This window comes from Lagenorhynchus albirostris, chromosome 18 (genome assembly GCF_949774975.1).
Source record: "Lagenorhynchus albirostris chromosome 18, mLagAlb1.1, whole genome shotgun sequence".
NCBI lineage: Eukaryota > Metazoa > Chordata > Mammalia > Artiodactyla > Delphinidae > Lagenorhynchus > Lagenorhynchus albirostris.
Window position 1 is genome coordinate 61,421,247 of NC_083112.1, and position 26,740 is coordinate 61,447,986.

General features: G+C 34.5%; 1 protein-coding gene across 1 annotated transcript in view; it reads left to right on the forward strand.

The window, feature by feature from the left end:
• The window catches only part of GPC5 (glypican 5), a 1,366,876-nt gene that overhangs the window by 430,284 nt on the left and 909,852 nt on the right, over positions 1-26,740 (forward strand). Inside the window, exon 6 of the mRNA XM_060129314.1 lies at positions 6,849-6,969. Within this exon, the coding sequence (XP_059985297.1) occupies positions 6,849-6,969 (121 nt within the window). The remainder of the gene's footprint in view (positions 1-6,848; positions 6,970-26,740) is intronic.

Sequence of the window (26,740 nt, forward strand, 5' to 3'; positions counted from 1 at the left end):
GCTCAACTTCTAATTGTTTTCTATATACTAATTAATTACTACAGGCTTACTTTCCTTAAGAAAAATTATTTACAAATCTTTTAAAATTTCAAATCTCTTTTATGGGCCCAGGAAGTCCACTTTTTTGCTATTAAAGATGAATGTAAAGAAAGTGAATACGGGAACAGTAGGGTATGTGTGTGTATAAGTACGTATAAATATATGTGTATATTATTGTGTATATAAATGTTTATTTTATGTATATATAAATGTTTATATGTATATACATTATATATTATATTATTATATATTATGTATATGTTATATATAAGCATTTTTTCCATGTAGTTCTTCTTATGTTATTATGTCTGACTTTCATTAATATTCTAACCAATTTATTTGGTCATGCCTAAAATAAGAGCAGACAGAAGTATTTACAATAAAACCTACATAATACTGAGCTTGTTGGCTTCCTTGACAGATTCCCAACCCCAATCCAAAAATACATGGACCAACCACATATCAAAACTGTCCAATTAGTAGAGTATTGATGATGGATTTAAACTTTGAAAACTGTATTTGTCAAAGAGTGTCCTTTATGAAAAAAAACAAGCTACAAATTTCCAAAAGTAAAGGAAGAAAAAAGAAAATGATGCCATTAAAGGTAGGATTAATAAATATATTAAAAAATATTTAATTAACTGTCCATCAGTTAAAATATATCTTACCATTATGACTGCCCTTCCCCCTCTCATTGGTGTTTATTTGTAAATTGCTCACCTGTGTTTCTATTTGCTGTGTAGGATTGTGGAAACAGCTACTTTGTGGTAGTTTGTTATTGTGGCCCCAGGAAACTAGTATGCTCTGAAATTCAAAGTTTCTTTCTCTCTGATTTTATTGTGTTATGTATTGGTAGGAAATACCTGGGTGGTTCATTTGCATGGTATGTTGATAATCTGAGAATTATTGTATCTCGCAACTAATTTTAAAGTATATTTTGATGCAGTTGTTAGTTTCGTGTCTGAAGTTTAACTAATGTTGGTGCCAATTACATTTGCAAAACAATACAAAAAACTGTGTAAGATTCTAGGGACTTTCAGGATTTTGTAATGTCTCTATCAAAAGGTTGGTGAGATGAAATTTATATAACGTTATATGTAGTGATCTGCTAAAAATTCCTTGTTGATTGCTATACAAAGCATGACATTACCTTATTAGAATAATGTTTATGAGTGTTTTCCATAAGATATCACAAACTGTGATATCCTCAGTAGGTATTTAGTTATCTATAAATAATAATAAAGGCCATAATAAGGTCTCTATCAATTCTATTTATTTTGACTTCATTATTTAAGGTCAGAACCATATATTTCAAACTTAGACATTATTATCTATAATTATAAAGTCAAATAAATGGTAGAAATTAACTTAAATATAGTTTGTGTCTCAACAGTTGAAATGAGATAGTGGAATCACAGAAGGTTGAATCTTTTTGAATTGATTCTACAGATATCTGCATTCTCTAAATCCCCTGTAGTCCTCTTACCTATCATGAAAGGTTATTCTCTTAAACCTGGCACATGAAATCAATCATATGACTCCTATCTGTTATGAGAGTTCAAAGATTAAGACCTTCACTGTCAAGGAGAAGGGCTGTATAGAAGCTGCATGGGCACAAAACAGCATTCAGCAGTGGCATCCAGTGTCACCCAGGTATTTGAGAAAAAGTTACAAAACACAGATCACTAGTACTTACTTCACATTTGCTACCAAAACCAAGAAGGGGGGCCCAGAGATGATTTGAAAGAAAAATCTGTTCTGGAGGAAGGGGTTCACTGATGAATACCTAGCTTGTGCTTCCCAGACCTTTAAACCAGAGACAGCAATGCATTTACCAGAGTCAAAGACACCTCCTAAAACTAGGAGACTCAGAACTCTGGAAATGGAAGGAATTTTAATATACAATCACCTAACCAAGTCAGAAAAAAGGATGTAAACCAAACATCTACTACGGCTGCTACTATTACCACCACCACCAACATGGTCCCCATTCTCAATCTTGAATCTCTAACAGAGTTGGCAATAATAGTAGAAAGAGAAAGCCCCTGATAAGGTGTTTTCCTCATCTCTGATCAATGATCATATTCTTATATCTTGTCCCAGTGAAGCTATCAAAAACTTCTAAGACAGATCACTTTAATGATTCATAACGAATTCCAGGGTCAGATTTTATATATTTTTCCACCTGAAATTGTATAAGTGCACATCAAAATACCATACTTTTGATGTGAATCTGAAACAAATTCTATTGCATTCCCAAGAAAATGAAATTAATATCAGCCAAGAGAGCATGGTGTGTTTCAAATAAGAAATGTTGGTAATGTCAGGAGAAATGACTTCCTAATGACATACCGTGTGTAGATGTATTAGCACTTCTTTTTAATATTTCATCTGTTGAACACAAAGAGAACTGGAATCTTGTTAATCATCATTTTAAAACATTTTTATAGAATGTAAATATATCCGTACTTGCCTTTTTGTCATGTTAATGAGAAGCAAGTCATACTTGTGGAATGAGTATTCCTATTAAACTGCTTAATTCCCAGACCTGCTTAAAAGAAACAGGCACAGATGGTGGACCTATTACTTCTCTAACAAAAAATTTGCCTCTTTTTTGTGTGTGTTTTGTTCCCTCCTTCTCATTGAAATGTGAGCAGTTTTTCAAGTCAAGAAGCCTCTGTAGGGTTCCTTGAAATGTTTTATCCATTACTTGTACATGTAGGAGGAAAAAGAGTGATTAATGATTTATTAAAATTTCATAATGAGAAAAACTCATAAGTCTGTTGGAAAAACTTTGATTTAGTAACTGTATTTTTTGCATGCAAATTAAAGTCTGCAGGGAGTTTTTGTGTCAGACTAGGAGCCTAAATTACTAATTTTATGATGACAAAACCATTTAGCCCGTGTTAAAAATACCTATGTTGATCTTTTATTTATACATTGTTCAATGCAAATTTGTCTGTTGTATGCATATTAAGAAAAAGAACACGAGAAGTTTTCAACGTAAATGTTTCGTTTAGGTTGAAAATACGTGTATACAGTGAGGTATCCAAATTTTAACTATGCAGTTCTATTCTTTTTTTTTTTTTAATATAAAATGAGCACTCTTGTGGAGCCAGGATCCAAATCAAAAAACATATTACTAGAACCCCAGAAACCCCCTTCAAGCTTCTGCACACTATCTCCTAGAGTAGTACTTATGGTGATTTGGAACATCATTGATTAGTTTTTAACTTTTAATGAATGGAATCATAGCACATGTTCCATATGTTGCTTCTTTCATTTAATAGTTCGCTTATAAGATTTGGAATACAGTTGTAATTCATTCACTCTCATTGCTGTATAGTATGACATTATGTAAATATTCTACCATTTATTTGCCCATGCTAATGTTTAGGGATATTTGGGTTTTGTCCAGTTGGGTGCTCTTTTGCATAGTACTTCTCCGAAAATTCTATACCTTTCTTTTGGTAAACATTGTTTAGTATATACCCGAATACACGTCAAATAGTAGTTTATATCAGTTTAAACTCCCATCCACAAGGAGAGAGGGTTCTAACTGCCCTACATCCGTGCCAATGCTTGGTATCATCTTTTTTCATTTACATCATTCTGGTGTGTGTGTATCACTATTGCACTGTGGTTCTTCTTAACCTTACAAAAACAGAAAAGAATAATTTTATTAAAGTATGTTTCACTTAAAGTATCTTAAATGCCCTGCTTTGCAATATTTTTTTCTTACTTAAATGATACATAAGAATAGTGATCCTGAACTATTCGATAATATACTAGCTGGGAAGGAGATTATTGATCAATTGTAATTCTGATAAATTTAACGAGTTATTTACTGTAATAATTAAGAACAAAAAATAAGCAATTCTTTGGATTAATGTGGAACAATATTCTTGAATGTTAAAAGAAAGTTTCATGGTCTATAAATAAATCAAGACGTGAACGAAGTAAGTGTTTATTTAAAGTTAAGAGAGGAGTCTCCGTTTCCATTGTTGGCATTATGTCCGTATTTCAGGTGAAACAAAGGAAAATCTTAAGGCAAACTTGCAGTCTATTAGTTCAGTCTCACCCTGCCAGCAACTGTTATTTCACTCTTTATCTAGTAATATACAACTGTTCGTTGAAGAGGTTTTTGAAGAAAATAGTATATCCCTTTTAATTAGAAGCAGTGAAGACTTTGAAATGCTATAGTTACAGTAAAAAAAAATCAAGTCAAAGCGAAACAATTAAAAAAACAAACACTTTGCACCAAGCTAACTGTATCTTTATGTTAGTTGGTTTCAGGAGTTTTCATTCATGATTATTGAATGATTGTATCTAGAGCTCACATTCCCTGTGTTCATATCCTTGCTGTATATTTAACCAGCAGTGTTGCCTTGGGAGAGTTACTTAACCTATTCAAATCTTAGATCCCCAATCTACAGATAGGGAATAATTATCGTATAAATAGTATATGGTGTACTGTTCTGGGTCCTCCAAGAAGCCAATGCCAAAGAAGGACTAAACACAAGAGGAGTTTTATTAAGTGAAATGCCTATGAGTGAAAATGGGGAGGAATCTGGGTAAGGCTGGAAGAGCTGTTGGCCATGAAGCAAACGTGACCTGGAGTGAAGGAGAGAGGGAAGCAAGGTGGAGTGGAAGCATTCGGCATGAGGTGCCGTCTAAGGCAGGTTTAGCAGGGGCTGCAGGGAATCCTGAGTCAAAGTTGACCATTAGGGGAAAGCTATGTCTTCCAGTGATGGGTCTGTGTTAGTATCTCTGCTGCACTCAGTCATTGGTTGGAGGAGACAAACAAATAGATTTCAGAGCAAAGCGGCAGGTGCCCTGGTCAATGACACTTCCAATATTTTGAAGCCTATGAGGCATGTTCTCATGGCTGCAACAAATGATTGTCACTGAGATGAACTGACAGACTCCAAAGAAAGTAGTTAAAACAATGCCTGAGTCATAGTCATCATTTATCCATTTATTTATTCACATTATTCATCATTATTATTAATAATCACACTAATAAGGGAGCCACATGCGTAATCTACTTGAAATATTTGGAAGAAATATATAACAGTGCTACAGAGAAGTTAAGAGAAACCTAATATTTATAATTTACTTGATTCTTCTTAACTAAAGAATATTAGTACACATTAATAGTATATGCATAATTGTTTTCCTTCTACAATTTGTTATTGGTATATATTGCTAAGTTACTAACTTACACTGGAATACCTAACTCTAAAACCCTCTATTTCTGCATAAAGAAATAAGTTCAAGGTTGTTTTAAAGATAAAGAGTTATTAATATCATTATTCTTATCACATCCAATTGGTATTATCCATATCAAAGAGTTCCATCATTTACTATTGTTGGAAGGACATAATTAGCAATTGTTTGATCTACTTTTGAAAATTGATCATCGGGTATGCGTAATATTGGGAATAACTGGATATTACTTGAAACTCCTTTTGTTTGGCCATATTCTCAACAGTGGAACCTCTTTTTATCTTTTCAAAGAGTTTCCACTGCTGTAGAAAATTCAGAAGGTTCATGTGCATACTTGTGATACTCTGCTCAAATACAGAGAAGGGATATTACATTACAAATTATGTGAAAATGCTTCCCGAAAAGTCTGTGAGGCCACTTTATCGTGATACTTTAATGTAAGCAACATTTTACTCAGAGGAAAGTCTTAAACACAGAGGGGATGGAACCTCCAGGGCATGTCCCCCATCTCTTACTTTCCCCCATTTGTTCTCTCCTTTTGTAAATAAAAGCCTAGTTATTCTTCCCTGTGTGTGTTACTCAAGGGCCTTTGCGATTTCCCCTGCTGGGATGTCATCTTTTGCCCTGGAGAGCACATTAACTACATCCAAGACCTATCCTTACCTTACTATTTCAAGGGCTGCCTCAAGCTATAACTCCTTGGTCCAAATAAACTTCTCCATATGTTCAATGTTTACTACTTGTGTTATCCCTCCCTCTCACTTGGCGTATACTCTTCCTTCTTGCTATCCCTACCACATACTGAACGTCTCCTTCATTCCTACTGCTGTGCTTTAACTGTTCATTTGTCATTATGCTACACCACACTGTCAGGAAAATAAAGATAGTTATATTGCTGGAATCTAGTAAGAACTTTTAAATATAATGTAATGAATGAATGCATGAATGAACAAGTTAATTGATACATTATATTCCCAGGTATATAATGAGTGCTGTGAGGATAAGAATTGAGTCTTATAACTCCTTATAACCCCAGTCATGTAGTATAGGACTGGAATATAGGAGGGGGCGCTTAATACATCTTTGTGACTGATGAATCTAAATATTTGTTTGAGTACTAAGTTGACATTATGTGACATATATATGTGTACATGTGTATATATATTTCTTTTGTAGTCCAATATGTAAAAAAATATTACTGTGATTCATCTAAATACTGTGTAAAATGAAGTGAATTGACCCAGATGATATGGATTCAGACATGTGTAATCCAGCAAAGATTGGTAACAAAGGGAGATGTATATTAACTTCTTTTAGTATATTGGTAAGTAGTATTAAAAACACAATTTTTGGTTGGGTCTTTTGAGAGGATAACAATACAATAGTCTGGATTTGCATGCTAAGTGTTTTACCAGGAAAAAAACATTGCAGCTGTGCCAGATTCTGGTCCAAGAAAAAATACATTATTTTATACTCTTGAGGGAGTAAGATTCTGAACTCGCATTTGTTCCAAAAGTTGTGGCAGATAATACTGTGACCAGATTATTAAGTCATGTACCTTTCACTTTTCACTTTGTTAGCTATACTCAGCGTGTGGTTGGAAATGGAATCAAAGCCCAGTCTGGAAATCCCGAAGTCAAAGTCAAAGGAACTGATCCGGTGATAAATCAGATTATTGATAAACTGAAGCATGTTATTCAGGTAAGTGCCAATGCTCTATTTATTGGTACACTCAGTGATAACTAGTAAATGGTGACTTTCCATTATATGTCATCAACCTGTTAATCCTATCTGATAATCCTACCTGAAGCTGAGTGCTGGAATAAATTATTTGTATCTAGAGTTTTGGAAATATTTGGTTGAGTGATTTTCATATACAGTCAATGTGCAGCAGTATTTTAATGGATGGATAATATCTATCTGTAAAAGGAACCATGGTTTCAGGGTTTCAATAAATAATGAGAATCTCAGGATGAGCTTCATCCCTAATGAATAAGCCTTAGACATGGGAACTACTGTCACCATCAAAGAAAACACATAGAAGAGCATGGAAGATGCCAAAGTCACCTTCCAGGCAACTTTCTGAGCCTTGCTGTGAAGGTTTTCGCTGCATTTTCAACAAAAGTTAAGTCATAAATTAATCACATGCATTTCTTGTATTTATTTCCTGTATCACCTTTTACATGTTACCTAATGGTTGTTTATGAAATACTTGTTTTATCTTTAATAATATTATTTAATTAAGTGAGTGTATACTGCTGTTTTTAATACATGGCAAGTAAAGCATGAAGGCATCTGTCAAAGGAATATTTCATCAAACTATTTGATTAATGAAAGCCAAATATTATATTGCATGTTGTAAAAACCACCTTCCATTCTGCATCTGTTGGAGTTTGGGCTAAGAAGGGCTATTTTTTAAGTTATTAGTCTTTTTATAACAATTTATATTTTATTTTTTTCTAAGCAAAACTTTGTATGGATAGTTGATCCTGACTTCTAGTGTTCTATGTCAGAATCGATACCTAAGCATAGTACTGAGTTTTTATTGATATTATTCCAGAGTCGTTGGTATGCTTCTCATAACTGTTCTGCAAAACTTAAGTTTATATGGGGCCAGTTCTTAGGATTCCATTTATATGGGAGTCTCTACAGATTGAGCAAAGCAAGATATGGGGGCTTGTGTCCAATACCAGAGATTTCTCCTTTTCAGGAGGCAATAATGGCTACTTTGCTCTTTCTACGGCTGGTACATTGGGAAAACAGAGCTCTCACCCTGGAGAGCAGAATCAAAAATAAGTTCCATTAGGAAAAGTATAAGAGAAAAGTAGTGCTGCTCACGGGCCCAGCCGCTCCGCGGCATGTGGGATCTTCCCGGACCGGGGCACGAACCCGTGTCCCCTGCCTCGGCAGGCGGACTCTCAACCACTGCGCCACCAGGGAAGCCCCTAGGATATCTTTTAATTCTTAAATTTCCAGTGGGCCAATAAACAATCTATTAGGAACTTGACACATAAACAAACTAGATTCCTAAGTATATGCCGATGTATATATGTTTTTGTTGGAGTTCCCCGGGAAAGAGACTGTGAAACAGAGATGTGTGTGCAGGAGGTTCACGGCAGAGTGCCCTGCAGTCAGTAAGGGGCTGGAGGGAGGGGCACAGCACAGAGGGAGCAACTGAACTGTGTTGTAGCTTCAACAGAAGCCTCGCCTGAACCCAGTAGGACCTCAGGAGCTGGGAGGCCTCTTTCAGGTTGTCCTGAGTTGAAACAAGGAGGTGGGTCTTCATTGTCCCACAGTGACCAGTGATTGGATGAGGGCTAGTGGGGTGGAGGTAGGGTGTGTTAACTCAGCTCTGAGTCAGCCAACATTATGTACAGCTAGAGGAACAAATGCCTTCATCTAGGTGGCACCTCACAGCATCACGGGCTATGATACGGTATGTAGATCTGTATTATTCAAAAACTCTAGTGCACAATGGACCATAAAATCCAAAGAGCTTTAATAAAAAGTGGTTCCTCTCGCTGAGAGACAGCAAAGCTCAGTGGTCTCCGACGTGGGCTAAGCATTCCCCAGGGAGTTCACAAGCTGAGCCACTGGAGGGCAGAAAGGAAATATCGAACTTCAAGGTATATTTATTCTGTCACATTCTTTTACGTTTTTTTTTTTTTTTGGTTGTAGGAAGGTATATAAAATACGTAACAGTGCAATAGCACATGCATATAGTTTAGAAATACATAAATATGTGTCGAGTGGGTGTGTGTTCAAACTGTTTTAATGGTATATGTATACACACGCACACACATACATATATATATTATAAAAACAGATGGAAAACCCTGTTGTAGGCAATAAGGATGGAGCTGCTATATACAAAAGAGTACATGTAAAAAAACATATTCACAAAGAAATAAGTAGATACTCAAAATGTAGGGTTTATTAAAAATTCTTCACAGGAGGGTTCACTGATATGTTGCCCATTTGGCATGACATTTGACCCTTCTTGCTTCATAGATTTCAAAGCCATATCCTTTTCAAGGTGGCAGAGGGAAATAATTCCACTTTTTTTTCGCACCCATGTTAAATTGAGTCCCATTCTTTCATCTTTATATTAGTGTGCAGATCTCCAATTATTCATGCTTAAGTTTCCTTCCAGAGTTACAAGAGAATATGAAATAAAATGCTACCTTTGAGGTCTACCTTTTTAAAGTCTACTAGGGTGATATGATTGACATTTAGATTTTTACAGAAGATAGCAGAAAGTCATATTTTGTACAATATTCACCTGTAATGTCTTAGAACATGTTCTTTCCTAAGACAGCTGTACTGGAGATGAAGAGAAATTTTTCACTTTGCCAGACTTCTGACCGCTGGTCACATGTGTGTGTCCTAGTGGGAACGGCTGCTGTGCTGTAATATCCAGGGGCAGTTAAAAAGACCCACCACAGGGTCAGGTCTGAAAAGGTTCAGAAAAATCATCTTCTGTAAGTGAGAATTTATTAATTTGAGAATAAGTATGGAGCAAGGGAGGAAATAGAAGAAGGAACATATTTCAGAATCTAATCTGTAGATTTAGGTGATCACTTATTTGTGTTTGGAGTTTGTTTTTTATTGTAATGGATATTAAATGCATTTGTCGAGAATACAGTATACTATAAAAATGCCATCTCTCATCATAGGGGTAAGCAAAAGTTCCTCTTGTCCTTTTTTTCCCATACCTAAGTATATGGAAATAAGCCAGCCATATTTATTAGCAAAAACTGTCTCCATAAGTTAGCCCCCAAACATCTTTCTTCTAGGCCTGCCATTGAGCACACCTCATTTTCTACCCTGTAACCTCTGCAGTTAGAGTCATTAAACAAGTGGGTAGGGATTTTACTTTGCACATGCCACTTTGTAAATGTCTTAATCATTAATTTATTCAAAATATTCCACTAATACTTATTGAATTCCCACTATGGGCCTGGTTCTGCACAAGGCACTGAGGTTACATGGGTGAACAAAGCAGACACAACCCTGCTGTCATGGGATTTATATTCTAAGGAAAAGGACAATACAATGCCTGTAGCTGACAAATGTGAACAAATCCAGAAAACAGAACAGATGAGGTAGGGAAGGCACTCAAGAAGAGAGAGCTTGTGGAGGCCATTCCAAGTTGCGGGGCGGCTGGGTTGATACTGATTGACAAGGAATCATAGGAAAGGGAGAAGGAATCATAGGAAAATCGGGGAGAACTGTGTTTGAGGCAGAGGAAATAATACATTCAAGGACTTGCGGCAGGAGTAGGTTAATTGTATTCAGAGAACGAAGAGAAAGCCATGTGTCTGGAACAGAATGAATACAGAAGAGAAGAAAACATAAAATGAATTAAGGGGAAACTGGTAGGCTCTGGTAGGGCATTTTGGTTTTCTCCTAAGTGGGAAAGGAAACCATTTAAAGGCTTTAGGCGGAGTATGATGAATTTAATTTATGTTTTATAAAGATAATTTTGGCTTTACTATGGAAAATGGACCTGAAGAGCAAGAGTAGAAATTGATTGGGGCTAGAATAAGAAGAGTGGGTAATATGAGAAACAGATGGATTTGGGTCAATCTGGCAAGTGGAGTTATCAGGAATTGTTGATGGATTGGAAATTGGGACAAGAGAAAGAGAATATAAGGAAGATAATCAGGGGGGATGATAATGTCATGAAGTGAAAAAAGGAATTCTGGAAGTGGAGCGCATCTGGGGTTTGGTTGTTGGAGTTGACCAGGTATTAATAAATGAATGGTCCTCTTAAATTTGAGATGCCTGTTAGACATCCCAGAGGCATGCGCAGAGTTCATTGGCGACCCTAGAACTAGAAACGGACATTTGTGAACATCAGTATACAGATACTGTTCAAGTCGTGAGACTGTATGAGATTGCTACTTTCTTGTGAGAGTTTGTACCAAAACAATTAGAGGAGAATATAAAACAGCAGAATTCTATGAAAAATGTGTACTGTAAAAATCTACGAATGGAGAAATCATTTATTTAATGTATGTGGTACCTTGCAGATACTTAGAGAGTTGATCTTGGACAGACAAGATGTTTAGTAACATTAACTTTTTCTTACTGAAGAATTATGTGTCTATTATAATAAACCAAATTTTATTATTTTAGAAAATTTTACCAATAGAAAGAGTAGAAAATAAATGGTATACCACTTACGAAACAACAAGCCTCAGGAAATAAGCCTTCTAGACTTTTTTGTACTTATGTATACATTTGACTTTTTTTAATAAAACAGAGTACATTTGGTTTTGTGTCCCAAACTACTCACCTAACAACACATACATTTTTTTTCACGGAATTAAATATTCTGCAGTATGGTTGCTAGTGCCTGAATATTCTGTCATATGGTAGGACTATAATTTTATTTAATCAAGCACCTTGAGTTGGATATTTAGGTTATCACCAATTTTCACAATAATAAAGACTACTAATAGGTATATCCCCTATACATAAATCTTTTTGCAACTTTTTTCTCTTGTGATAAATTTCTAAATGTTGTAACCAAGAATCTGTTCATTAATAATTTCAAGTATTTTGATAAATATTGCTAAATTTTTCTCTAGGAGAATTATAGGAATTTATATGTGAAGCAAATTATATATTTTAATTTTCCCCGCATATTGAGGGTGTAGGTGAGAGATGGCAGTGACCACACATCAGTGTTAGGGAATATTATGGAGCTCTAGGAACCAAAGTAGTCAAACCAAAGTAGAAATGTTAGCCTGAGCTCCTGTCACCTGAGAGTACACCAAGGATGGCCCAAAAAAAAAAAGAAAAAAAAGAGGCTTCCCTGGTGGCGCAGTGATTGAGAGTCCGCCTGCCGATGCAGGGGACACGTGTTCGTGCCCCAGTCCGGGAAGATCCCACATGCCACGGAGCGGCTGGGCCCGTGAGCCATGGCCGCTGAGCCTGCGCATCCGGAGCCTGTGCTCTGCAATGGGAGAGGCCACAACAGTGATAGGCCTGCGTACCACAAAAAAAAAAAAAAAATATATATATATATATATGTGTATATATATATATATATATATATATATATATATATATATATATATGGTCATGAAGAACCTAGGGGCAAGACGGGAATAAAGACACAGACCTACTAGACAAAATAAATATTTTTAATTAGAAAATAGTTTATAAGATTTTTCAGGACTTCCCTAGTGGTGCAGCAGTTAAGAATCCGCCTGCCAATGCAGGGGACATGGGTTCAAGCCCTGGTCCAGGAAGATTCCACATGCCACGGAGCAACTAAGCCCGTGCACCACAACTACTGAGCCTGCGCTCTAGAGCCCGCGAGCCACAACCACTGAAGCCCACGCATCTAGAGCCTGTGCTCTACAACAAGAGAAGCCACCGCAATGAGAAGCCCGCACACCGCAACAAAGAGTAGCCCCCGCTCACCGCAACTAGAGAAAGCCCACGCACAGCAATGAAGACCCAACGCAACCAAAAATAAATAAAGATAAATAAATTTATGAAAAAAAATTTTTTTCAAGTCTTCCTAGAGAAAGCGAAAACAGCTTTAATTTTATTTAATTGTTTAGGACAAACCCTATCTTTAAGTCCTGCCAAGAACAAAAATGCCAAGAAAATTCAATATAAATGGATAACTATGGATTATAATTTGGTCCTCAGGGAATATTTCAGGCGCTTCGAAGTCCCCTCACTGTCTCTGCAAGTCCTTCTGAACTGGGAACAAGGACCTTGGACAAAAGAGGGAAGTCATTCCCGGCTCCCCTCCATCTGTGATTTTGGCATGTTTCTCTAGATAAGCCACCACACAAACCCTCAGAGATACATTCCTGCAGTTTCCTACATTCCAAAACCTGTGCTTAAGGTGGACATTGCTTGTACCTTTGAAAACGACCTGTGATAAATATAGGGTAGCTATTAGCCTTCCAGTGAAGAATTGTGTAAAGGACGTAATTTTAAAAGGTTAACATGAGCTTTCTTAGATGTTTGCATCAGCCTGAATTGCCCTTCGATAATAGATAGGAAACAGCATTTGATTCCTCTTAGTGCATCTGACAGAGGAAATGTATGAACATTTTAATTCAGATTGTCTCTCCTAACAAACTTATTTTGAAACTTCTCGGTCATATTGACTAAGTTTGTTTAGGGCAAAGCTGTCAGCAAAAAAGTCACAGTTATGCAGCAATTTACTTTTAAGCATTAAATAGCATCTATCATTTTTCAAAGAAAATGATGTCAGTGGTTAAAATCCTAACTGCTGAGCACTGTTAGTTGTGGACGGTAATGACCCACTGCTTAGAAATTACTTTACCTACTTTCAGTATGAAACATAGAAAGTAATATCACAGCAATTTTCTATAATTCTTTTATTGCAAGACCAATAAATGTTACAGTGTTGTTAAAAGTAGTAGATTTAAATAACATTTCTTCAAACAATTCCAATACATATAAGATATTACCGGTTTCTATTAAATATTCATTTTTATAGAAAGACTAAACTTCTTTAGAAAAATGTCTTCATGTATAAAATAAATTTGATTTGTAAATGTGAGAAAGAGCAATCATCATAACCATTTGCTTAAAAGCACAAAATACGTAGATATTTTATAATGTGTATTTCAGTAATCGCAACCTATGGCTTCAAGAAGAGATGAGAGACTTTCTTATTTTATGTAGGGAAAACTATGTTAAATTGCCTCTTTTCTTTTATCTCATTCTGTTCCTAGGATATCAATATGATAAATAGTGACTTAATAGCTATGATAAGTTAAGATGAGATTCTAATTGAAATCTCAATGTATGGTTATAAGGTTAGTGTTTATAAATACAAAAAAATGACACAGAATTTTAAAAAGATATTAGTATCTCAGAATTTCTGAATTATGAAAACTGTCCAAGCTTTTTTCATTAAATCACCTACTATGAAATGCATTTAGAAAAACGTTTCCTGTTGTTAATAGCTTATAACTCTGACAAAGCCACTTGGTCAATTCCTAATTGCAAACTATTTTGACACCATGAGGTGTCAGCTGACTCTGAACTTCTTCCACTTCTACCAACTCATTTCCTTGCTTAGGAAATCACTACAGCTCCCTGACTCCTTCCTCCTGATCTCCACTACACACTAATATCATGTCCCCAGGCATACTTTATTAATATTCCAGAAAGACAGTCACTTCTTGATTTTGTATTAGCAATGCAGTAGTGACCAAAGCCTGCTTAGTTTTTGATTCAGAAGAAAGTATTTGAAATGCACTCAATAACGTTGAATGGTCATCTAATGCAGCAATTAGTTTGGTCTGAGTAAAGTCAAGGGAAGTTTGCTTTCTGGAATGTGTGGTATAATGCATTGACTTCACTATTGGCCATTTCATTAAAAAAAATCAATGGTCAGCATAAAACCAACCTTTTAAATTAGTGGGCAATCAACTGGAAATGCAAGTTTCAAAACTCTTTTTGAAAGTAATGGGGTTTGGGTTGGCCATTGACCATTTATTTTTTATTATTTAAAGAGTATGTAGCTGTTTTATGTTGGGTAAATATTTGACTTTATATTTACTCTGATGCTGCCACATCATTATTACCTATTAAGATTTGAGCCATTTATCCAGCAGATTTTCTGTTTGTCAAACATACTGAGAGAATGTTGGACACTAAAACTTTTATATTTTTTATTTAGGTGATTTTTTTGTACATTTGTAAAAAAAAATCTTTTCTTAATTTTGTACATTCGTACAAGAAAAATTGTACATTTGTACAATTTTGTGCATGAATGTTGACAGCAGCATTATTTGTAATATTTGAAAAGTGGAAATAACTCCTTTTTCTCCCTTGTTGTTTAGAGGTGTGTTTTCTGGGTGGGGGACACTGTTTTAGGAAGATTCGTGGCTCATAACTACTGCTAGAATATAGAACAGAATGAACTACAAGACAGGAAATAGAGGAACTAAGTGAAAAGTTACATACTGACCCGCTTGTTTTCAGAATGCTAGCATAGAGGTACCAGCTACTCATGTAGAATATTAGATGACTCTTCTTTGAAGAAACTGATCAATTCTAGAACAAATAATTCCACATTCTGATTGGGCTTATACCCATTGAGAAGTTAATTTATCATCTAATTGAATGGTGGTGAAATCCTCTATTATACCCTATATACATACAATAACTTCCAGTTGGCTTCTGATACCCAATACCAATGAACAATCAAAGATCACTGTGCATTGAAGGAAAATGGGAAAAAAATAAATGTAAAAGAGAAAAAGAAATGGAAACATTTAGATGAGTATGAAGAAGAAAATATACAAAACTATATGAATATCCTCCAAAAAATGAGAGAATAGGTTGTATCTTAAAAAAATACTAATATATTGCTTCTAAAAAATTAATGAAAGAATAAGAAGGAAGTTCAAAAATTAAAAGTATATAAAAATTTAAAATTCATTAGAAGAGTTTTCAAGATATAGTCAAAAAATATTCTATAAAATAACAACAAAAAAGAGAGAAGGAAATAGTAAAATGATGAGATGTTAGAATTTTACTCTAGGAGATCTTGTAATAAGAATTTCAGAGAAAAGAACCAAACTAATAGAGAGAAGGAGTTTATCATATAAATAATAAATCACTTTTTTCAGAAATGAAGAGTCTTGACTCCAGATTGAGCTCACCAAGTGACCATTACAATGAATGAACACACACACACACACCACACACAACAATTATGAAATTTATGAATATTGAAGAGAAGATATTAAAATCTTCCAGTGAAAGAAACGAACCAAACAAAATACATACAAATGCATGCGAAGAATGGGGATCAGATTTGTAGTTTCTTACTGACAGGAGTACTAGAAGAAAATGGAGAAGCAGTACCTTCAAATTATGAGGTAACTGATTTCTGACCTGAAATTCTATACATAGCTAAAATGGAAATCAAGTATGAGGATAGATTAAAAAGCTTTTCAGATAAGAATACACAAATTTATATTTTATATACCTTCTGTGTAAAGCTGTTGGCAAAGAGTGATCAAGAAATGAGAAGATATGGGGTCCAGGCAACATGATGTTGAATACATCAGGTTAGGGAAAAGGATGACTGTGGGAAGGAATTTTGCAAGCCAAAAAGAAAAAAAAAATTACTAAATGTGTTGGAATGTATGAAAAAAAACATTTGACAGGCTTCCCTGGTGGCGCAGTGGTTGAGAGTCCGCCTGTTGATGCAGGGGACACGGGTTCGTGCCCTGGTCCGGGAAGATCCCACATGCCGCGGAGCGGCTGGGCCCGTGAGCCATGGCCGCTGAGCCTGCGCATCCGGAGCCTGTGCTCCACAACGGGAGAGGCCACAACAGTGAGAGGCCCGCGTATCGCAAAAAAAAACAAAAAACAAAAAAACATTTGACAGATTTGCTAGAGCATTTAAGGAAAAAGTTAGATAAATATAAGGCAAATTATGCAAATTGATAGATACCATGGCAATTGTACATTATAGGAAAGCAAAAACCTTTATATGAAAAGATATATAATCATAGTACACTATTTCCCTGAACTGAATAAAATATTTGTAGATAAAACTATTACTGTAATCACAACTTTGATAAAATTAAATTAGTTGTATGGGAAAAAGTAAAGTGGGTTGTGGTGGTATAAACAGAAAGTCAATAAATATTGCCAAGAATTGATAGTAAGAAACAGAAAATAAATGCCAATTTAATAAAGGTTTAGACATGTAAGGTTAATGCTAGAACAATCAGGTTGCTTATTACTTTCACCAGGAGCAGGAAACATGGTCTATAAAGTGCCTTTGGGAGTAGAAATGCTTTTTTTTTTTTCTTTTAAATAGACCTTTTGGTACTACTTGGTTTTTTACTAAATATATTTATTACTCTGATAAACATAAATATAATTTAAAAAACTAAAGACAAACTGCATCATGTTTTATGTGGAGCTGCATCATCTGGTCTTCCATATCTCAAACCTCATTAGCTAATTCCTCCCCTTCTTACTCTAATGTTACATCTACTCTCCCTACATACACACTCATTGTTTCAGTTCTTTCAATATCCCAGGTTCTTTCTTACTTCTAGTTCTTCCATTCTATTTTTTTTAAGCAAACCACATTATTATTAACTTTTACTTGGAAAAAAATTGTCTCTTTTTCTCTGTATCTCATAGTCATCCATTATGTCTCAGTTTCCCCCAAAGAAGGGCACGTGTATTCCTGTGTTCTTCCTGGCACTCTGCAACTGACCTATGAGAGCGCTTCTCTAGAGAAGAAAAAATCAACTTTTTCTGTACCCAAATATCTTGGTTAGTCTGAGTTTAGTGTTTTGAACCATATCTTGCAAACTTGGCTAATATTTCTGTTTGGACTTGGCCGATCTTTTTGCTCTGATTAAACGTTGCAGAGAAACTCCTCCTCTAGCTTTTTCTGGATATTAATTCAGGTTCATAGTTCTACCACCCTCATTGAATTCTGGGAACCTAGGGTTATAGTAGTTCATAACGCTTCCCAATCAAACAATCCAGCTTTTCTCTTGTTATCCACAATTTTCTGGGCCATGTGCCGTCCTCTGCTGGCAGCTGTCACAACTTGATTCCAAATACCCCAAAGTCTGGCATGCAAAAAGGAATCCATCTAATGATCTTCTGTAGCACTCCTTTGCCATATGAGTGGCTCACGCATATTCTCAGCTTTCTGCAGGCGTTATGATGAGTCCATAATGCTTTGCAGACTCAGTAAATGTACTCTATAATCACCTGAATGTCATTTTATGAATGTGCTTTGAAGACGTAATTTGTCAGAGCAGAACAGTTTCTGGATATGTTTCTTGCAATTCAGCAGCACTTAACCAGATGGCCTCCTATAGTTCTGAAGCAGTGAATGCACCTTGAAAGTAGGCTGACTTATGAGAGGAATATGGTCACTGGGGATCAATGGGAAAGTTTCTTAGGCACAGGATATTGAAGAAGTGAAATAAATACTGTATAAAGATTCATTAAAAACTAAACTAAGGGCTTCCCTGGTGGCGCAGTGGTTGAGAGTCCGCCTGCCGATGCAGGGGACACGGGTTCGTGCCCCGATCCGGGAAGATCCCACATGCCGCGGAGCGGCTGGGCCCGTGAACCATGGCCGCTGGGCTTGCGCGTCCGGAGCCTGTGCTCCGAAACGGGAGAGGGCACAACAGTGAGAGGCCCGCGTACCGAAAAAAAAAAAAAAAAAAACTAAACTAAACTAAGTAAAAGTCCTATGATAAAATGAAAATATGAATTGTAATAACCTTAAGAAATGTGATAAGTCCTATGAATATAAGTTCTGCATCATTATGTGTTTCACATTGATATGGTGGAAACTTAATTGGTTTCATTAGAAATAAAACAAATCATGAGTTTTATAGTAATGAGTTTGAATAGGCATTTATATACCTTTATACAAGGCAGGTCAGTTACTATTTCTGAAAATGGTCATTTTGAAATTTTATATCTGGAAATATATTATCAAACCAAGCCTGAAACTCATTAAACAGATGGTAAAATCTAATTTAACTTCCTTTAATGCTCCTTTTCTTTTTATCTTATAAAAGCAGATGAGCTTGTCAGCCTTTAATTATAAAAGAGTAATTTGAATTTATTAGGTATATATAACAAACCAAGTTATTTACTATATCCTAGTGACTTCCTACTGTGCACATTTTTAATTTAATGATAAGAAAATCTTCTCAAGATTTTTGTAAAAGAATCACATTATCAGAAGAGCAGTTTAAAATTTCTAGAAAATAAATGTTCTTAAGGCACTTAATAGATGTTGAAATGAGACCTAATTCTTAAGAGTTTTCAAAATATTTGATTTGCACCCATTAAAATTGGTACAGAGTTTAAATTTCATAATTTCCCATTTAAAAAAATGTGAAACATGCCTCAGACATATCAAAGTGAGTTATTTATATACTTCAATTATGAAATATATAGTTTTGACTGTATTGTGTTTTTTCATTGATGAAAATGGAGTAGCAAAATTATTATATGTCATCCAAGGACACAATAACTTTATTAGAAAACTAATTTTCTATGTCTGTTTCACAAATACTCTCATGACTAGTGGCTTTTTCGTGTTTCTGTGCTAATTCATTATAGTGTCACCTTTTACCCAACCTTAAAAATATCTCTTTTTCTGATATTTTAAGAATGTATTGCATCTCAACATACAAATGCATTTCTTGGATTTGTAACAAGGGAAAATATCCAAGGAATTATCCATTTAAAATAAACTTTTATGCCTAATGTCGCTTGTGATGCCTTTTGACTACCATCTCCATTATGTTATGGGCCATACTTGTATTTCCTCATTGTGTCTAGCAGAGAGCATGGAAACATAAAAAATGTTCAGTATATATCTGTTGAACAAATGAATGAAATTTATAGTTAAATTGATCACTATATGTAAAATATAAATGAAACAGAAAAGTGAATCTTCCTAATGATCAAATACTAACAGTAACTATTTAATATCATTCTAATTACAAATAATATGCTTTCAGTCTTGGATTATAATTTTAAAATTCCTGTACTATTTTACTCATTTGTCTACTCATTTATTCACTGAATAAGGCAGTTTAGGTGTCAGGCACAATAATAGATACAGGGAGTACACAAAATGATTTAAACGAGGATGTTGATGAGAAACAAAGTGTATTACACTTATGAACTAGTCTGCTTCTCATCAAGTAAGGAAAGGGAGTCTGACCATGTCTCTTTACTTGATTCAACAAATATTATTGAGGCTGTATTATGGATCAGGAGATTTCCTAAGTAGTGGGCATACAAAATTGAAAAAGACCGTACCTACTTGTAGTAAAACATTGTCATAATAAAAAGGTAAAGGAATTCATTTTGTAAGCTTTATAGTAAGATTTCTGATCTAGCTTCAGAGAATTTGTCCCAGTTCCAGGAACCTAGAAGCCATTCAACTGAGATTGAATATAAAATGAATGAGAGGATATTTAATAAAATACTGTGGTACCATTTACTTCAATTAGAATATAGTTATAACTTATTTTTTTTAATTATGATGTGTCCATAATAGATGTGATGACTGAATAACAGAAATGTTGGACAGTGACACCTTTGAAGCAGTCAAGCTATTGCCGTGATAATTTTGTGTTTAAAAACCAAGTAAAACTTAGTGAAATACATCAATAAGTATCTTTGTTCACTTGTTCATGCATCTGTTGTCAGCTGTGATTCAGCTGGTCTCTGCTGGGCTGGGCTGGGTTTTGCTGGAAGTCCAGATCGGTTGCACGTTGGTCATCTTTCTCAGATCACAGAACCGGAAACATGTTATTGTTATGACAGAAGTCAGGAGTTCAAACCCACCTGTGCAAAAACATACCAAGCTGCTGCTGCAGTAGAGCCTCTAAGATAAGCCTTTGGCCAAAGCAAAGTCACACAGCAAAGACCAAAGGCAAATAGTGAGAAGTACATCCCTTCCCACCCTCAATCCCCCACCCAGGGATGGAGATGGGGGAGAGAGTGAACAATTGCCCCAAATGATCTAATCTACCAAAATCTTGAAGATTTTAAAGTCATAAAGTCATTGGCATTGTTTTTCTTTTTTTGAATAAAGCTTTGCATAGACACAATACAATAGAAAGGTCCTATTTGAACTCTTCCTTCATATTCATGAGATTGCTACATTTTTTCCACTCTGATTATTTTTTTCTTCGTGTACAAATCTGAAAACTGTATACTTAAATTTATTAGATCAGGAAAGGCACAACAACTTAAATCATCGCATAAGAAATATTTCTCAATATTTTTAACGTTTCATGCAATTGTTAGTATTTTCACAGCAAAATACTTGGAATGATAGAATTTATCAATAGGTCTATGTCAGATATTGATTTAACAAACTACACAAATCAGAATAAATGACAAATGAATAAATTACACTTGAAATATTTGTTTGAGCTGCAAGTGAGATTGGATTTTCATGTTAAACATTTGGATTTTAATTATTTTGTTAGGATTGGTTTATTAAAACATAATTAGTAACATCGGTAGAAAAACATGAGCTATAATTGAATCATTTAAATAATCACTTCTTGATGTCTTAATAGGCCAGATTTCAATTAATTAAAGCAGATAAAAGTTCTCTATAAGTACAATTTATTATCAGTAAGTTTGCTTTTCTAGAAATGATAGGAAATTTAGAATTCTGCATTAGCATTTAATAACAATATGCTATTCTGATAGTGATGCATTACAGTTATCGACAAAACATGGTACAAGGCAGAAATATAGGTAATTAGAATGATTGCAACCTGTTTGCCTTTGGGAATTATCAATAGTAGTAGAATTTTTTATCATTAGAAAAATATAGATGATTTTAGAAATGGACTAGTTCCATTTTCTATCTAGAAAGAACTACTTATATACTGAGGTTGTGTTTACAGAATACCAGTGTTTCCAAACATAATGTGTTATTTTCTGTTTCTTCTATTCCACGCTGAAAATTTGTTCAACCAAACAAGCTATTAAATCTAATAGTACAGAGAAACTAGTATAGATATCTCAGACTGTTTCTTGTATTTTCTTAAAGGAAAAGAAATAATTATTAGCAAAGGATCTACCTTCCCAATGACTTCATTTCCATGTCTGTATCGCAGTGATAAATTTCATGGGTTGGGAGGAACAGTCTGAGATATCTATACTGGTTTCTCTATACTATTAGATTTATAACTTGTTTGGGATAAATTGAGAGATTGGGATTGACATATACACACTACTAGATATAAAATAGATAACTAATAAGGACCTACTGTATAGCACAGGGAACTCTACTCAATACTCTGTAATGGCCTATATGGGAAAGAATCTTAAAAAAGAGTGGATATATGTATATGTATAACTGATTCACTTTGCTGTACACCTGAAACTAACACAACGTTGTAAATCAAGTACACGCCAAACACCTGTTTCACTCAGGGACAGTAGTTGTTGTAAATAACTTTAACAAGCGTTTACTCTACCTGCTTTTATCATAATGTAATTTTATATGACAGTTCCCATGGGAACAAGCAGAAGGGCTTGTATGGAGTATCTCTACGTGACTCCATTAAGTAAAGAAAGAAAAGTTGTGTTTGGAAAGTGATCAGGTTGATAGACTTTGTCTCTATGAAACAAGTGGCCATGCATTATGTTTTAGTATGGGAGGTCAGAGAGAAGAATTCTCAAAATTTATTTGTTTTGGCAGCCAACGATTGGTCACACTGCACGTTTCAAGGTTACAAAGGAACCTCGTGGTGGTGCAAATGCAGGTCAGGAGAAGACACTTAATTGTGCTCAAGGCTTTAAAATGAAGCCAGAGCAAGAGTTCCGGAAGTTGGCAATATCAAGAAAGCAACCTCTGGAAGCAGACAGCCAGGGGACTCCAGAAATCTCTTTTCAGACCCTACATCCCTGGACTTTCAGAAATCATCACCCTGTTCTCCATTACTAAAATGTAATTCATGGTCACAACAACATAAAAATCAATTAAAAAATAAAAACAAAAAATACCAAGGTCATAGATACAGAGAACAGATTGGTGGTCAGAGGTTGTAGGGTGGGAGAAGTGGTGAAAGGGGTCAAAAAGTAAAACAATTTTACAAAGAAAGAATTTCAATACTGAAAGCCTATTTGAAACCACAGCTCTGTGGCTCATCTTGATGGATATAAAATATTGTTTATATGAAATAACATTAAAAAGAAAATTGGAATATAAAATAGTAATTTTAATAGAAAGTAATAGTTTGATTATAACCATAATGAATTCTGATATGTACATTAGTAAAGATAGATTATTGTGAATAATATAAATGGTTTAATATTTATTATTTTGGTAAGTTTAAGTTTGGAAGGAAGTTACAATGGAAGAATAGATGTGCAGAAAGATTCAATACAACTTAAGAAAAACCAGTTTGCCACAAGTGACCCTCCAATACTAGCCCATGAAAAGCCCCCTTAGAAATCTCTGACGTTCTCAGGGTCAAATGTCCACAGTTCAGTGGCCATCACTTTATCTAAATCCATTGACCCATCCTAGTCACATGCTCCACTATCACCTTTATTTTTGTTGTTCTATGCTCTGCTCAGATCAGAAGCTACAGGTTGTTTGAGAACCAAAAGTGCAGCCTTACGGGGAAAAAAAAATGAAAAAGATAGTAAAAGATAGATCAAGGGACTTTATAGCCACAACATGTCTGAGGTCTGAGGGAGCAAAACATGAAGAGAGAAAATAGTGAAAGCTAGCAGGAAAGGAAAGGGGCATAATACTAACTAATTTCTTAAATTTTGACTCCAAAGAAATAACAGTATTTCACAGACTCTCTTCTAAACACCAGTTTCACAAATGTAAATTTTTTGAAAATTTCACTCTTAATCCCTTTCCTTGACAGTGAAGCCCAGAGGAGGATACTTGGATTCAATTTCCATCACAGCCACCCTCCCAATCCTATTCTGAAGGATTCAGAAATCTTTCTTGAGTTGAGTAGGCTTCAGATTTCTTTCTGATGGTTCTGACATTTCTATTTAGATCTGTCTCCTTCTAGTCTTAATACTCTGTAATCACTTGAGCTTTTTTGGTTATTAGTGGACTGCTTGTGCTATTATTTTAATAATAACAATGTAACGGATGATTTGACAGTTTATTCTTAAATGTCTATGAATTTTACTCATTAACGTTTCTAAAACATTCACCAGAATTTAAGTATTCCAAGTCAAGTGGTCACTAAAGTAGGGGAAAAAAAAACCATATTTATGCATATGCCTTTCAAAAAACAGAGATGTACCACTTACTTTTAAAATGCATATACTTTGTTCTTTTTTTCTAGAGTTTTGGCTGGATTGTTTGCTGTATTGCAGAGAATCTTATCAAGCACAATCTTAATTTTCTTCTTTTTGAGGATTTCACAATTAAGATTGGCATTGATCCACCAATTAATTCTTTTCTCCTTATTGGATGAGTGCACATAGATTGCTTTACTTATATCTTAATTTTCAACATAAACTTTTAGCAGAATCTTTCATGTTTCATCACCATGTAAAAAGATGATTTTTTTTTAAACTCCACATCTCTGCTTTTAATTATATAAAGAAAACAGCATGACTGTCACAGAAAAACAGTATAGAGAAAGCACAATACTGAGCCTATGATAGAAGCTCAGCAAATAGTTAATGTATCAGGTCTGCTTTCAAAATATTATTTCATTATTACATTCATCACAGTGGCTGGGTATGGGCTCAAAATCATTTAGTATACAAAGAAAAATTTTACAAAGCTTTCAGCATTTATTAAAATTAGGATAACTGCTGTATTTCCTTTATAGAATAAGTTTAAGTAAAAAATAAGGTTTCAAAAAAAAATAAGGTTTCATTTCTAGAATGTTGAACTGAAAATAAGTTTAACAGAATGAATTATTTGTATATGGAAGATAATAAATATTTGTTTAATGGAATTGGAACTATGAATGCTAAAAATTAAAAATATTGCACTAAAGATATAGTACATAAACCAATACATTAAAAAATTCTATCAATACTTAAGAAACAGAACATTCTTGAGTAATAAAATCTTTGAGATACAGTGAGGAAAAGTTCTCTTCAAATTTTTAAAAACAAAGATCACATGACTCTTTGGCTACAGTCTTAACTGAATAAAGAAGCGAATATTTACTAATCTCTAAATCATAATAGTAAAATCATAACTAATAACTAGAAGGATATGTTTTCCTAAAAATTAACCGAATCAACATTTCTTTTGTGTATTTAACATTAGTTACAGAAGTTAACTTTTCATTGATGACAGTCAGAACATTTGCATGTGGACCAGTTTCGAGAACCAAATTACAAACCCCAGAATATAGAAACAAGCAGATGTGATTTTTATTCTTTTTCCTTTTCATTGAACAGTTACCTCATTTGAAATTTTTCACTGATTTAATTTAAATTTTTTTTGATGGTAGATACATCTGTTGCTACCTATGTATGGTTTTCATTTTAATGGGTTGCCCTGAAGCTGTGACCATAATAATGGTGCATTTTCCTGCTGTTCGTTTATTCTTTATTTCAAGAATGCCGATTTTCAAGAAATAGAATTGTCATAGATTTGTGTTTTGCCTCTCCAAAATGTTCTTCCATTATTATTTCTAATTAAACATTCTATGGTTAATTGATGCATAGAACACCAAAGCTCCTTTAGAAATTTTTCAGTTTCCCAAATGCACATAGACATAGACTATTTAACAGTTACTACAAAATGATCTTTGGAGCAATACATTTTGTTATATAAGGACAATTCCCAATTGTAATTTAAAAGTGATACACTAGCTTTTGATGGCCTAGAATTAATGTACACTTATCATGTTAATCTTCATGCAAATTGAAGAAGACTGTGTATTCAGGATTGGTTACATAATTTTCAAGGTCCAGTGCCAAATGAAAATGTCGATTCCTCTCTTCAAAATTTACTAAGAATTTCAGAATGATCACAGTAGCACATGGATGGGGCCTTAGTAAACAGGTTGTATGCCAATGAAGACAGCCCTGTGTGTAATTTGAGAAAACTAACATCTTTATCAGAATGGTTTAAAAAATATAGAATATGAGATAAGTAGAAATAAAAGCTGTAATGAAAGATGACATAGCCAATCTCAAAATCAAAGCATGGAATTCTTACATGAATTCTCTGATAGAACTCACCTTTAAAACCTAATATTTCACCTATATTTCTACTTTTGAACAAATCTAGATAGAATTTCTATCTTACTTTTGCCTAAAATCTAACTTTTATCAATTCTAACTGCTGTCCCAAGTTCTGCCCTAATAAATAATTCACAGATGACTGTATTTCCTAGTGTATTAGTTGGAACCATATGAAATTATCAGTATCCAGCCTTCTTTGATTTACAAAGAGGGCAGTTTTATGTGTTTCCACCTAAGACATAGCAGCTCATTAAATATGTGAAGTCAGGAGCTGTGCAGACCCCACTCCCCCTTATGAAACACATTCATGTGCTCCTCCAAAAGCCACAATCAATCTTTTCTTACCCAAACTAATTATTATTTGAGTCTTTGACATTATTCATATGAGAAATTTTCCAGATTCTTCACCATGTTGGTTGAGTGACTCTAATAACTAACTTTATTAATTTTCCTCCTACAGTTTGACAGTCTTTATTGAAAAGAATGATCCAAATGTTGACTGATAGAGTCCATAGTGAAACATGTTTGCCAGTCCAATGACCTAAATAAGACTAAACCCTGACTCCCAATGTTTTTCTTATCAATTTATAAGCAATATGTTTGCTAGTATAAACTTGTGTAATTTTACGTGAAACCTGAAGAACCTTATTTACGTATATTCTTTTTATTTTTTGTTTTGCCAACAAAGAACCCCTTTGGTAGTGTCCCATCTTCCATTTTCTATCCT